Source organism: Metarhizium acridum, assembly GCF_019434415.1.
Source record: "Metarhizium acridum strain ARSEF 324 chromosome Unknown scaffold_578, whole genome shotgun sequence".
Classification (NCBI taxonomy): domain Eukaryota; kingdom Fungi; phylum Ascomycota; class Sordariomycetes; order Hypocreales; family Clavicipitaceae; genus Metarhizium; species Metarhizium acridum.
In genome coordinates this window covers 423,951-438,900 of record NW_027094046.1, presented here as the reverse complement: position 1 = coordinate 438,900, position 14,950 = coordinate 423,951, and the positions used below count along the sequence as shown (strand labels likewise).

Below are 14,950 nucleotides of genomic sequence, written 5' to 3'. Positions count from 1 at the left end.
GCTGCCGCCTATAAGACGCAGCTCGACATTTGGTCTCACTCCCAAATCTAAAGCTCGAAGAGCTACTGATCGGTTCCCAATCGATGACGATGATGATGGTGATGATGATCCGTCAAGCCATGCGTCGATTGCTGATGCTCCAGCTAATCCTTCGCATGAACAACCTCAACCGCCGCTGGCCACAGGGACTGCACCTCAACTTACTAATGATCACCCTGCCGATGCCATCGCAGCTCCTTCCCAACCTATCCAAGATGAGAAAGCCGGTATGAACATACATCATTCAGAAACGGGGCTTGATGGTCCTCATGCAGATGCGGCAAGATATCCTCCCCAGCTTCAAGCACCGCTTGCCATGGCCCCCAAACAGCAACCCCAAATCAGAACTGAAACACCACGCACTCAAAGTCCTCAAAGCTCTCGGCCGTTGATCCATCCTACTCACAGGGTACCGTTCTCCGGTCAATGGAAATTAGAGGAAAGCCGATTGTCTGAGCCTCTAAATCCCGTCTCAAAGAATCGACCTGGAACCGCTGGTTCTCAGCAACAAATCATGTATGGCTTTGACAAAGAGACCGGAATATCATTTCCAGACTTCGCCCTGCCGCGCCCCGGGCAAGAGCAGACTCATCAACCTCCGCAGCATCCTATTCCAAACCTAATGGCAACGCCTCCTCCCCGCCAGCGTTCTGATGTACCGCCATCGTCAGCACAGAGATGGCCTGAGCTGTTCGCCTATCCTCCAGACCAACGTCCTGGTTCAAACTTTCGCAACAATGGACAGCCATACCAGCCACTCCATCAAAAAACCATGGCTCGTGGTGACTTCGTGATGCCCAGAACCCCAGCCGGTGAGTTTGCCATTCCTGGAGTTGGTCCTCCCGACGAAGACCGCGGTCGGAAGCACAGAAACTCTGGCCTGTTCAAGGACTTGGGCCAACGATTCGCCAGAGCCGCATCCAGGGAGCGTCGAAGCTCCATTGACCAGCGGTCAGCAGCTAATGATCTCCGTGGAGACGGAGCATCAGATTCGAGCATTGGCACCGGTGAACTGCCGGAGCAAGGCAGGCGGCGACCAAGCTTTCTATTCGGCCGTTCTGGTCGCGCATCTATAGAACCTGGCCCAAGGCAACATGTTTGGACTGGACAAGAACCACCATCCCAGGAGGATCAGCCTCCTAGCACTCCACCCCCAGGAAGTAAGAGACGGTCATTGCTTGCGGGAGGTCGTGGTGGCAAGCTAGGCCCAAGCAGATTATCAAAGTCGCCCTCGTCCAACTTGGAGCAAGTCCAAGGTACCAGCCCGACTACCCAACCAGCAGAAGGCCTCAACGACACTACCCCACAGAAAAGGAGGTTTTCCGGCATGTCAAAGGTTTCAAACTTGCTCAGTCGGAACAAACATGAGGACAAGCCGAGTATTCCTGAGCCGCAGCCAGAGGTTGAGTCTCTAGAACCTCCCGTGCCAGCATTCAAACTTTTAGGGCGGCCCAGCACCGCTAGTTCTGCAGTTAGTTCTCAAGAGCGCAGGGCTGATGAGAGTCCTAATCGCCGTGGACGACGGCCATCCATGTCCGGTTTGATATCTGGGATTCTTGGGAAGCGCTCAGCGTCCAAGGCTGGGGACCTTGATAAGCCTATGGATTCACAAGTTTTATCCCAGCATCAAATGAGCACGCAGCCTCAAAGTACGGACGTCCAAGGGCAGAGAATAGCGCAGCCCGAGCAGCATGAACGACGATATCCGTACAGCCCTGATCAGGTCAACATGCCGCCTCGGCACGTGGATGCACCGGGCCTCCCCAAAACCGACCGACCCCCAGACACAACTCTCTCCTGTTGGAAATCAAGCTCATATACGGCCTCCATCTCCGTGGGGTCTCCAACCGTCTAGGAGCCCCCAATCTATACCATTTGAACAGCGGCAATCGCCTGCTGCTGACCACCCTAAATCTCGGCCTCCAAGTGTGGGCAACGGCCAAACACCAAAAGTTTCTGGAAACGACCAACCCCAAATACACAACTCTCCTGTTGCTGCTGGGCAGCATTCCTCTGTGCCAACTCCGCAACCTGGTTATCAACAACCTGTGGGCTTCATGGGGCAAAGAGACGGGATGCAGCCTCCTGCTAATCCCTCAATCCGATTTGTGGAGCCGTCTCAACCGTCTCCTTTAGGCCTGGTTCCTCGAAATTTACACGAGCAGATCGAACCAGATTCAGCTTCTGCTGTGCAGTCCGGCCAACCGATTGATGGAGAAAATCCTATTGAGAAACATGAAGAACTACGGGCGCCAATTCCGGTTGGCAGATTAGCCGAAACGCCGCAAGCTGTCTCTGGAGAACTGCACCCTCAGCCTGACCGTGAAGCCCACAGTAGCGGCCCTGCTGATGGAGAGATTATTCGAACATCTACCATCTCACCTGACCTTTCCATAACATCAGACTGGAAGGCTGCAGAGCGTCACGAAGATACGCATCTCAGTGAAGCTCGCAAGAATGGCTCTATCGATCTTTCGGATGAGCGCGATTTCACTGTTGTAAGGCAAAGCAAGCAACCAGCTTTGGACGAGATATCGCAACGTAGGCCGCTAGGGAGCACCGGTCCCGTTGAGAAAACTGTACCTATGGCGCCCGTCGTACAGCAGACTGTGGCGTCGCCGCAATCTAGCTCTCAGCAGTCGCAAACTGCTAGAGAGCCAACTATCTCAGGGGAATCGCTAAAACTCTATGTTTCGCAAGGTCCTGACAAGGAAAATGGTCAGTCTCCACCACAAGACACGAGGACTGAACAGCTCCACGGTCTTGGGCTGCAGATGCCGCATCCCGCACAACAGGCCAGACCACAGTATTCCCAATACCCCGTCCACGTCCAGCAATTACAGCAGATACAACCTGGTCAACAGCAGCCTCAGCAGATGCAGCAGTCATACTCGGGAATGCCCCCCCAAGCTATCAGACCAACGGGTGCTCTAGGTCCTACGAATCATCAATACACCGTCCAAAGAGACCCTAGGTTCCATTCTCCGCAGCCCCAGCAGACGCAAGTTCCACAAAAGGAAAGCTCAGGATCCAGATGGAAAGGCCTGACGAAGCGTATGTCAGAGCAAATGTCGCAGCTTGGACACCAGAACACTACCCAGGAGAAACCAGAGAAAACTGAAAGATCCACCGGAAACAAGCTACTCGGAGCCTTCAAGAGGAACTCGAAGCAAAGTGATACTCAGCAGCCCAGACGAACTCACATGGGCGCGACAAATCACCCAACAGGTCAATGGCAAAATGCACAGCAGCAACCATATCAACAGTACCAGGGCCAACAAGGTATTGTGAATATCAAACAGCCTGGCCAGCACCAACCCTTGAGCCCAAGTAACATTGTCATGCCTCCTAGCCAGACACAAGTCTTTCATGCACCTTCACCAATGGCTGTCACACCAGGTCACCAAGTGCCACGTGAGAATCCGACTCAACAATCTCGGCCGCACCCTGAGCCTGAACCTCAATACGATTATGTACCTATTCCGCAGGCGTATACAGCAGTTCATGGAGAGGGTATGGTCCTTCCTACAGCTTACAACGTAGGGCGACAGTTTTCTCAGATGAATTTGATACAGATGCAGCAACAGTTCGGGCAAAACACGCCTGGCATGCCACAAGAGCCGCAGTCACGCCAACAGCTCAAACAGGCGGCTTCACCTCTTACCTCTCAATATTCGTTTCCTCGCCAAGATTCGGAGTCTTCTTTTGGAATAGTTCAGTCGCCCTCCGCTCCATCTGTGCCCTCTCCTGATGGAGAACCAAGAAGTCCTAGATTGGATAATTTGAGGAGTAACGCTGCTAGCATCACGCCACCAGTACACTTAAGAGATTCGCCAGTAGGAACAGCACCGCAGAACCAGGAGGGGGATCCGCCTCAGCCGCAACTTAGTAACACACGTCTTAGTACGCCACATGACAACAGTAACATAGTCAGCCACTCACCATCGGATACCGGGTCAGTATCGCAGCAGTCCAAGTCCCCCACCCCACAAGTCGAGTCGGTAATACGAACTGAGCCTACACCCGAGACGGAGGACAAGGCTGCGATTTGTACAGCCAATAACAATGACCACGGTGTTGACGTAGCCAAGGCCAAGCAGCACCATGACGATGATATATACGATGCCACGCCAAGACTGACTAAAGATGACAAAGATGAAGAATCCAAAGATCACGGAATAAGTCGAAAGTTGTCTGAAGGCAGTCTAGCAGAGAAGTCTAAAAGCAAGGAAGTCCCAAAGACGATCAGTCCATTCACCGCCGAGTTGGAAGATACAGCGCGTGCCCACGAGCGTCGAGCCCGACTAGCATCTCAGGAAGAAAAGATTTGGCTCGACCCCCAGGACGATCCTAATTATCAGCCGCAAATGAGCGCAACGAGCTATCCAGGTCAAGAATGGAATCCGTACGGTGACCCTGACTTTCTCGAGGACTAGTGCCGAGGGGTAGGGGGTCTGCTGTCTGCACAGGACGGCGGGAGATGGAGACATCTATGTGTAAATATGGTGATGTAATTTGAGATGAAAAATTGCTTATACTGTCTGCATTTTGTTTCATATTGTCTTCTATTACAGATATTTCATTTAGCGTAGCGACGACTATACCAAATTGGAGTTTCCTATTCAAGCGATCTAAAACAAATCCTGTCCTGATGTTTGGCACTTGATGCCTTGTGCGAAACCGCGTAAGTTTGGTGGGAAGCAAGAACAATGTACTCCAGCCGAGGTATCCCCCCCTTCAATGCAGTCCGTTTTTCAATTTCCATATGCTCTTACTCGCTTGCCAATAGACGACTCATGCCGCTTCAGACTGGCTTTGCGGACGATGTCGTACATGTCACGTAGCGTGTCTGTTGCCGAGGCCTGAGATAGTATCCTGGGTTCAGATACAACTTGTGCTAGACTCAAACTCATTTCTTGAAGCACAGAGCTTCGCTGACTACTGAGGACGTTTATCGACTCTGCTCGAGTTTTGTCCCTGTCTGTGCGCGGAACACGGGGGGCAAGATGTCGAGGCAGCTCGAGTGGATGAAACTCGCAGCTGCGGAGTACATTCTGATGAAATGCAGTGGGAGGCAAGAAGTAATTGACCGCATTATTTACCTGGCTCTCACGCTATATACTATAATATAGTATATATTTCTTGATGGGCAAGTATGTTTTGCCATGGACGTGTAAGGAGACAAGACAATTTGCAATACTGGCCAAGCTGTTGCTATTGCTGGATACCAACAGGAATCAGACTCTCCATCTTGTGGGAGATTCGTATTTATTTTACTTGTAGGCAGTATCTAGGGTTGGCTTGTGAAGACTAGCCAGCAAGAAGCAGCGGTAGTAAGTTTGCCATGCTAGGAACTCGGCCTGTTGCTAAGGTGGTGCTTATTTTAGACAAAGCCTGTAGTTGTAATAAAGAAGCCATGGATTCTGCTCAAAAGGATCTTGTTACAATCGCGGTAGCACAATTCTTGGTACTTTTGGAAATGGAGACTGGGATGTTGGTGTTGTAGGATCAGACTGTGATGGACATGATAGGTATCGTGCAACGCTAGACGTGGAGCTTGCACGGAGTGAGAGAATTGCGCGAATTACTGTGTATCCGGTGATGACATTGAATTACATCTGCTTGAAACGTTCCATCGAATATCTTACCACTCAAGTCCATACCTTAGCGATATCTCATCAAGTGTGGTTACACGCTCAGTGGCGAGGGTTGCAAAAGGAATATCTGTGTCTCGATATCACCAGCACGAACCCACTTTTGTTGAGCGACTTGTCTCGGAACCAATACGGGCCATGACTGAGTAAGATGCGGATTTTCATCAGTCTCAAAATCAATATATATATTGCCATTGATCCCCCTGCGTCCTCGAAAATGAATTCAGACTCAACCCCTTCAGCAAAATACATTCCCATCATTCAATCCCACAATCTCAAACAACCGCCACAATGGTTTCCTTCAAAATTGTCGTGTCTTCTATCGCACTTTCTTCCGCGGTACTCGCAGCGCCGCCCCAGGCAAACTACACCAACCTCTGCTACAGCGACATCACCAACATTGACCACCACGTCAAAGAACTGACGGAAAAGGCTAAAAGCTTCAACGGCGGTCTCTTCTGGGCTCTGCCCCAGGTCCCACTTGCTCTGGAAGTAGCGGTGGCTACAGCCAGCGCAGGGCTGCACTCCGCCTTTCTTGCCCGTCCTCTCCCGGTGGCCGATCTGCTGCGTCTTGTTGACCATGTGAACAAGACGCTGGCGGTGGACGGTCCCCTCGTTTTGGAGACGTTTATTTCAAAGGAGTCTGTGTATGAGCAGACCGGGTTGAAGGCTCCTATTCACCTGGGGTTGAAAGTGTACCTGGTTCTGTATCAGCGGTTTGTGGAAAACATTCTGGATCGGGTGCCTGCTGATGCTCCAAAGGACAGGGTGGAGATTTTGAAGAGAGATATCCAGGTAATTACTGATTCTTTGCAGAAGACCATCAAGGTATACGAATAGGTGGTGGTTGAGATTTCGTGGTGGGGGGTTCTGAACCCTACAGGACCGAAGTACAAGACATTATCGGCTTGAGTAGCTGGGTATATTTTCCCATTTGCTGTTTTTCTATTTGAAAAAAAAAAAAAAAAGAAAAAGAACATAACTTGTATGTCTTTGTATTCAGAATAAGGTTAAGATTTGTTGCTATATACTTATATTTGAGGGTTAACTCCATATCCATGACCATCTTGGGGCGAAAATGTTACCGAAGATTGAAGCGGAAGCTGTATGTATTGTGATGTATCGCAGGCACGTACAGGTCATGATTACTTGATAGGTATGATTGACCGGCCTGCTTTGCCCAACACGCATCAAGGTAGGATATAGAAAGAAAGAATGTTGCCTACGCTGGGCACCCACAAAAAAAAAGTACAAGACCAGCAAAAATAGCTAAAGTCCAGGTATCTCAGGGCAATCATCCCCATCGCTTGTTATGATAAGTGGTGCGGACGGTGAATACGAAAGTGGACACACACTTTCTAAAGCCAGAAGCTCCATAGTAACCACGCAAATACTAGCCGAACGAAGAAGGTGTAAGTGCATTTCCCGGTAGACGTCTTGGAAGACGAGCTGTAATACCGAGTAGACCCCTACCTAACGCTACAATACAGACCGAGTGGTAGCCCCGGCTTCAAGGAAAACGCAAACAAACCTCTTCGAATACTGCAGACGAGGGCTCCATTCCTCGATTGACAGATAGATTAAAGGGCCGCTACACTTATTTTGTTGAATCCTCAGTTGCTAGTCGTGCTTCTCTCTTTTTACAGGTTCGCACACGAAGCTTAAATATATTATTGAATTTATTAAGAATATCAAAAAAAGGTGCTAAATGTAGGGCACCTAATAACACTGTAATTTGGCCGTACCTAGGTCAAAGAACCGTAACCTACGCAAGTAAATATATTATAATATAGTAACCATGTACACTTACTCCTATGTACAGCCGTTCCATGATAGGTACAAATCATCAGTAATACGTAATGCGAATGCATCAATCTACCAAACTCGTAAACCTACTTGAAGAGGTAGCTGTTGGCTTCTTAGAGTCCCTGATGCAGTAGGCGTTGGCTAGCCTACAAAAGGCAGGTCCCTAAGCAGCAACTAACCAAGAGCCAACCACATGGTTAGACTAATTTCAACGACCGATGGCGAAAGAAATAGCTGCGTACACGGGCCGCTATAAACCGTAACTTTATCTACTTAGTTAGATAGCTACTGTCGACAACTGCTTTTTCAAGCTGGTATGGAATTGCGAAAGAGTGCGCTTTCTCAAGTCGGTTGCCTAATGGTGCGCCGATCTGTTCGTGATCGAACTTGGCGTTTAGGCCAAAAAAGGAAAGAGGTTAATACAACAAGAAGCTACAAGTGATAACAGTCACAAAAGCCACTAAATCCGGCTGAAGAAAGAGTGGGGGACGGTACCTCAATACTATGTATATTTATATTATTTTTTCGTTGGTATATGATCCGTCTTTACTATGAGGAAGAAATTCTCCGTACTCTCCCCTTGGTCGTGGGGGTTGAGCATCCTGGTTCATCGGGTTGAATTAACGTTATAAGAACCTTAATAGCGTCAGCGAGGAGAATACTGCGGTAATCCCGGCATGTGAGTTCCCGCTACTCCGCACGTCCAATGGCAGTACCGCTTTGCGTGTAAGCTCCCATCAGCTACATCTGGTACTACGCCCGAGCGCGCATGCTCGAGCGGCGACCATCTGCGTAGGGTGGCCCAGAAGAGGTAGGCGCCGGTGCTTGGGCCGCGTCTCGAGAACTAGACTGTCTATTTCGTCAGGAAAGATAAGATCTAAATGGAATATGCCGTGCCAAGGGCCCCATGGGACGTGCGAAGGGCACCGGATGATCACGAGTTTGTTGCAATACCTGCCTTATTCGGGTTTCGGTTTCAACGCGACATCCAGATCAAAGGTCGCTGTCGTCCAGCTTACACGGGTCATAAATACTGACGTCGTCCTTCACAAAATGCCGTCAATCTGGCTACTCAACCAGCAAAATAGCCTTCATACTTATTTACTTGGCTATTTTCTGCAATTGGAATCATGTTGTTCAAGTCTATTATTGCCGGTGCGTCGGCTCTTGTCAGCCTGTCTGCTGCTGCTCCTGTAGACAGCCGCGCCTCCTCCAATGTTATTGAAGGAAGCTACATCGTCAAGCTCAAGGACAATGTTGCTGCCGACGAGCACATCTCCTGGGTCAGCGGTATCCACGCCAGGCGCAACGTTAATGACGACTTTGCTGGCATCCAGCACGAGTATAATAGCCCGGCGTTCCGTGGCTACGCTGGCCACTTTGATCAGCAGACAATAGAGGAGATCAAGAGCAGCTCCGAGGCACGTTAGCGGTCATGCATCAGGAATAGTCGCAGCGAGTGCTAACTTCAGATGCTACAGGTTGCCTATGTTGAGGCCGATCAAATCTGGACTCTTGAAGAGAGTGCGGTAAAGAGGGACCTCACGACTCAGGAGAGCGCGCCCTGGGGCCTTGCCGCCATTTCTCACCGTGAGGCAAATGCTGCTGGATATATCCACGACACTGCAGCTGGCGCAGGCACCTTTGGCTACGTTGTTGACAGCGGCGTACGAACTACTCACCAGGAGTTTGAGGGCCGGGCATCAACTGGCTGGACCGGCTACCCCGGCGACGAGAGCGACACCCTCGGCCACGGAACTCACGTCGCCGGTACTGTTGGCGGCAAGACCTTCGGTGTCGCCAAGAAGGCTACTATCATTTCCGTCAAGGTCTTCCAGGGCAAAGAAGGATCCACCAGTATTGTTCTGGCTGGGTTCGACTGGGCTGTCAACGACATTATTTCAAAGGGGCGTCGGGACAAGTCTGCCATCAACCTCTCGCTCGCCGGTCCATACTCCAGGGCTTGGAACGAGGCCGTCCGGACTGCCTTCACCAAGGGCGTTCTGAGCATTGTTGCCGCGGGCAACGCCCAGGCTGACGCCGGAAACTACTCGCCTGCCTCTGCACCCAATGCTGTCACCGTCGGCGCCGTGAACCAGAACTGGGGAATCGTCACGGACTGGCCCGTTGGCCAAGGCTCCAACTACGGCACCGTCCTGGACATCTTTGCCCCAGGCGACAATATTCTGTCTGCGGGATTCAACAGCGACTCTGAGTCCAGGTTTGACTCTGGTACCTCGATGGCCGCGCCCCATGTTACCGGCCTGGCTCTCTACGCCATATCTGTAGACGGCGTCCGAGGCGCCAAGGCTGTCACTGACCATCTCATCAAGAACTCTGGCAAGGGCGTCGTTACAGGACCCTTGCGCGGTTCCCCAAATCGCTTTGCAAATAACGGCAATCCCAGTCAATAAATCTATTGTACGAAAGAGCTCATTCGGATAGATGGCGCTGTTCAAATACCTTGGAAACTGCTATTGCGAGAATTGTGGCTCAAGTTACGAATCAAGATTACAACATGACATATGCAGTGTTTCGATAAGACATGTGCCTCTGTTTAATGGGTCTCTACAGCTGGGCTTATCTATTCTGTTGATCAGTGATGGAAATGAACAGCACAATATGTTATTTCAAAATTTATAGCATAGAAGGTTCCACTAACTCCTTAAGATGGAACTGAATGACTTTTTTTTCTGCTAGATTATGCTCCGGCTACTCTGTACGTCGTGCTGTGCCCGTGGAAGACAGTGTCGAGACGGAGTACTTCCCGCCTTTTGTGAAGATCCGCTCCGTAGACTAGCAAAACAAGAGGATAATATTTGTTTCTGGTATTTTGCTTTCATAGCTCGGAATTGACCAGGACAGTAGCTTACCGCACTTTACGGGTTATAATTCCAGGGCATAATAAGGGCTCTACGCGCAGACCTCGCTAATATATGTTTTTGTCTATGTTTACGCGTGAGTCACCGGCATAGACTGTATTTTGCTCGCGTAGTTAGTGGCTGAGGCTATCTCAAGGTAGATTCTACCGGTACGCGCGTTAATATATTTTGAAACGTTTTAAGCTATCATCTTTTATAGCGCTCCTTCGATTGTACCTCAGCGTGTGCGCGATAGCTTTCAATGGCGCCGAACCTCAGACAGCATTACCAGAGCCGCGAGTCCTGTAGCCAAGGCTGTGGGTATCGAAGATCCTCTCTTGAGGCTGTCATTCCTTCTTTCTCTCACTTCGTACCCGGGAAGGACATGGTCGAGTCGTGAGAAGCTTCCTGCGCCATCCACTCCTTTATTGGTAGGAGCTGCCACCCCAATCTTGAATATTTGGCTGGATAACGTCTCGCATCCTACAGGATAGTAGGTCTTCAACTGCTCCTAGGTAAGCTTCGTCGGGCGCAGAGCAGATCAGAAGAGCTCCTCAGGGCTTTCTCTAATCTTTGACGTCATAACTTTTCGCCGGGTCTTCAAGCTAGACTTAATTGTCCACGACATGGATACAATATCAAAGCCTTGAGTGGCGCAATACTCGACTGCCCATGTCTGGTGTCAGCACATCCCTTCAGGAAATGCTGGAGGTATGACTTTAGGAGCTAACATCAGCTGCACCCTTCGCCGAAAAATGCCACTTAGTACCCTCCCCCGGATACGCATTCAACCGACAGACAAAGATTTTCGCGTTTGGACAAGCACGACAGATCAACTTGGCCATGAGAGTCCCATGGCCGGTGCTGGACTCGTGGAACCGTCGTCTGGCCCCAGGAAGGTCCACTCCATCATAGCCATCGTCGAAGCTCCAGCCATCTTGAATTTTGCCTTGGAGACTTTCATGGCCGAACTCTACCCCGTCATCAATTAGGGCAATTTTTACATCAGTCTGGAGTCTTCAAGGCAAGGAATCGAGCAGTTCATCGCATTCCGGCTTGATCTTGTATATTCTGTCAGCAAACCTGTCCATTGTACTAAGCCATCTATGGGTTTCCTGCCGGGCTTTAGGGTCTGTCCTGGTACTTGAACCGGGTGATGGGTCAGAAGTTGAATCTATGGCCTTGATTGGATCCGGCACATGAATTTGCGGCGGTTTATCAGAAGCTTCCCCGTCATTTTGCTGGGCTTACCTTAGGCACTTGAGCCTTGTTCGAAATGTTGCCATGTTTTGGTCCGTCCATGCGTCAAATTCTAATTCCCGCAGCACGCGTTAGTATCATTCCATCTCACTTGGGTGCGTTCGATCAGCGTTACGAGGAGGAAACTTGCCTGAGCTCGGTAAATTTGGATGAATTTTAACCGTTTTAATTGGACTAAGCTTTCGGACCCAGCTCTCAGTATTCCGGTGAATCTCGCGCACATTTGAGCAAGCCTCGTAAATTGTCTCTGGGCAGAGATCAATCTTTCTCCAGTCTAGTATCTCGATATCACACTTTTCTAAAGCAACTTGTACATGGTCGCCGCTCGAGCACGCGCGCTCGGGCGTATATCGACTCGTTCATCTTTGTGGGAAGGCAACACCGTATCGTATACAATGACCTTCATAATATTCCTCACTCCTCTACTGTGAAGCCAACGGAACGGTGTCTCCAAATCTTTCCGTCCTTTTCCGGTGGTGGCAGGCGACTTAGTCGCCACTCCATGTGCTCTGGGGGGGTTGTTCTGGCAAGGCGAACTCGACACGGCGGAACACGACGTACTGCAACACTTGGCCAAACCTGAATCCATCATATGTTGTCATGAATTTTCCAGCAGCAATCTTGGGAGGACCATCACGAAAATCGAAGCGTATGTGACATTCTAGTAATCGTTTTATATCAGCATTCTAGTGTAACGAGCGAAGGGATTGTCGAAGAAATTGACAAGAGCGTGCGTAGTTTCCATACAGAAACCTGACTGCTCTGTCATAATTCCTCAGATCCTGTCTTTAATCGTATTTTAGGAATAGACCTCGCTCTTGCGCCCGTAAGAAGTTGTACTCGATCGCCCGTTGCGCTCAAATCAAAAGAATTGCCCGTGATAAGCCGTGCTTCGCTAGAATACAGCCAGGTCTCGACACCACCATGGAGGTGGATGCCCACAGTTTCGAAAATACAACAGCAGATCGAATAACTTACGAGGAGTATCTCCCTTCATTTCGTATCCAGCTCCGTGAGCAAGGAGATTCTGAGGCAAACTTGCGTACTGAGAATGACCCAGATGATCCGAATCAGCGCTCGAATGTTATTCAACGCAGAGGAATATTCTACGCAGACTGTTTTTGCAAAGATGTTGTTCATGGTTACTATTCAGCCGATAATGACATTCTCTGCAATGTTATTATTCTCAAATTTCGCTTCGAGCCCCGCAAAAATAATCACGCAGTAGAAGGTGGGCATTCATGTGGTCTTCTCAGCAAAGGACAACGGAGACCCTGAGCCAACTGTTGACAGCTTATACCCGGAAGACCTCCTCAGTGTTCAGCCAATATCACTGCACGAAACAGTGAGCAAGTCGGGAGGAGGAAAGATTTGTGCAATTTCGGCAGGCTTGGAGATCGCAGCAGAATTCAAACGTGACAAGAGGGTCGGATTTATGGCAAGCCCAACAGTGTGTCGTGGGAGTTAAGGGAGAACAAAAACGACGGGACTGGAGTTCCCACGAGCATGGAAGCTGTCGCCTTGCTGGCAAAGACATGTCCAAGTTGCAGACGCACTTCGCAACGTAGGTCTTTTCAAATTGGCTAGCTGGGGCTGTCTATCTTGAAATACGACCCTTTTCGCGATCCGTTTACTTTCGATCCCTGCAGAGTCCCGACAAGGCATTTACAATTCTTTGATATTAATGAGTTTAGAAATTGAAACCAGAACGCTTGTCTGACGTTACTGTCACGACCGTTATCAACAAGCTCAAGGAGATAAAAAAAAGAGAGGGGGAGAGAGAGAGAGAGAGATGAGACGGAAAGGGGGTAAGCTGTTGCGCAAACTTGCGACGGAATTGGACAATGACGTCCAGTACCATGGACTTTGTACTTTCGGTATATTCCTCTACAACTAATATATTGGTTGTACAAGTGGTCACAGCTCACGCGAGTGACAAAGAAACACCAGAGCCAACACCGCACACTAGTAAAAAACGACATGTCATAAGGACTCGGTAGATAAAAACCATCAATGGGGAAACTAGAGGCATGATGAAATGGCCCACGGCGCATCCGCGCTTATTTTTGTAATATCAGGCTGAGGCTAGACCCTCACCTCACTTCGACTATTCCAAAGTGCTCTACAGCTTGGCGCTCCGAGTGTGTTGTGCTGTACGATGGCTCGTTTAACATTAACTGTGTCACAAAAGTAAAGACTCCCAGGCTTATTTTTTGACAAAAAAAAAAAAAAAAAAAAAAAAAAAAAAAAAAAAAAAAAAAAACAAGAAATGCCTGGTCAAAGTGCAGGGCAACAAAGGGGGCGCGTTGGGCAGTCGCGCGCGATGTGCGTGTGGGTCTGTTTGATCATTGATGTCTTTTGTCTTCCCCCTTTGGCCATGAATGAGCTCGTAACAAAGCATGGCCTTCGACCAGATGTGGCCCGACTCTGGCTGTCACCACGGCGCTTATCAGTTGCGCATCACTTGCTACATAGAGTAAGGTCAAGCGTTACGAACAGGGCTTGGTACATTACGGAATGGAGGTGCCTGACTGGTTAGCTTGGTGAATTGGCAAACAACTACGCAGTAACAGCCGTCTTACCAACCCCCTGACTTTCACCGTCTTGATACTCGAGAATATGTTGGGATACTAGGACCGATCAGCAGATATCCAGCTGTTCTCGAACAAGACTTTCTAGAATCCGTCATGGGCTTCCCGTGATCGAAATACTCAGCTATCGAATTTCACAGCAAATAGCCATGGAAAAGCATACCCAAGGTTTGAACATCCTAGCAAAGGGCCAAGCCGGAATTTTAGTTGAGTTCGTGTCTCCGGTGCCCGGTGCCCTCTAGATGTCCATCTTTTTTCCTTTTCGTTCCATATAAAATACATTAGCCTACTAATTCTCTGAAGTGTTGTAGCCGTCCCTGGATTGTTAAGGGCTCAATGGAATTACTGGAGCTCCTCCAAGGACAACGTGAGATCAAGTTGGCTCCCCGAAATATCCACCAAGCATATCCCCAAAAGTCGAGTTTCCTCGTACAACTACCCCGTTTTAGACGAACGCGGAGGCATCTTCACTAGAAGTGGCGCAAGACTTCAAGCGCTCAGGCTACTCGACGCTTTGATGGATTTGAGGAAGAATGATGCACAGGTTTGTTCCCCATATGGGTGGAATAGTATCGCCGAGTATCACCAAGTGTCACTATGCTTCCACAACGGCCACCTTAGATTAACTGTACTTCGGTCAGATCATTAACAAAATCTAACACGATTACGATAGGAAAATCGTCTCGTTTTCATCGGCCATGATGTCGGTGGTACTTTGATCAAAGAAGTATGACAACTT

The 14,950-nt window shown here is 49.4% G+C and overlaps 4 protein-coding genes across 4 annotated transcripts; all 4 read left to right on the top strand.

Moving 5' to 3' along the window:
• The first annotated feature begins 968 nt into the window (after positions 1-968).
• On the top strand, positions 969-4,581 carry J3458_021235 (uncharacterized protein). The gene is made up of 2 exons (XM_066122493.1): positions 969-3,552; positions 3,615-4,581. Exons 1-2 carry the CDS (start codon positions 1,731-1,733, stop codon positions 3,788-3,790), a joined length of 1,998 nt encoding a protein of 665 aa, XP_065972503.1. The 5' UTR covers positions 969-1,730; the 3' UTR covers positions 3,791-4,581.
• A 1,403-nt stretch (positions 4,582-5,984) lies between these two features.
• J3458_021234 (uncharacterized protein) lies at positions 5,985-6,533 on the top strand (the record flags this gene model as incomplete). Its single annotated transcript, XM_007816748.1, has 1 exon — positions 5,985-6,533. The coding sequence occupies one exon, from the start codon at positions 5,985-5,987 to the stop codon at positions 6,531-6,533; it is 549 nt and encodes a 182-aa protein (XP_007814939.1).
• Positions 6,534-8,629: 2,096 nt separating this feature from the next.
• J3458_021233 (uncharacterized protein) lies at positions 8,630-8,929 on the top strand (the record flags this gene model as incomplete). The annotated part of the gene is made up of 1 exon (XM_066122492.1): positions 8,630-8,929. The coding sequence occupies one exon, from the start codon at positions 8,630-8,632 to the stop codon at positions 8,927-8,929; it is 300 nt and encodes a 99-aa protein (XP_065972502.1).
• A 42-nt stretch (positions 8,930-8,971) lies between these two features.
• Positions 8,972-9,913, top strand: J3458_021232 (uncharacterized protein; the record flags this gene model as incomplete). Its single annotated transcript, XM_007816749.2, has 1 exon — positions 8,972-9,913. The coding sequence occupies one exon, from the start codon at positions 8,972-8,974 to the stop codon at positions 9,911-9,913; it is 942 nt and encodes a 313-aa protein (XP_007814940.2).
• Positions 9,914-14,950: the final 5,037 nt, after the last annotated feature.

Bases quoted from the DNA above. Each gene is read 5' to 3' on its own strand.
- J3458_021235 (XM_066122493.1), top strand. From the start codon at position 1,731: ATGAACGACGATATCCGTACAGCCCTGATCAGGTCAACATGCCGCCTC. The intron at 3,553-3,614 runs GTATGGTCCTTC...AATTTGATACAG, and splicing joins TACAGCAGTTCATGGAGAGG to ATGCAGCAACAGTTCGGGCA.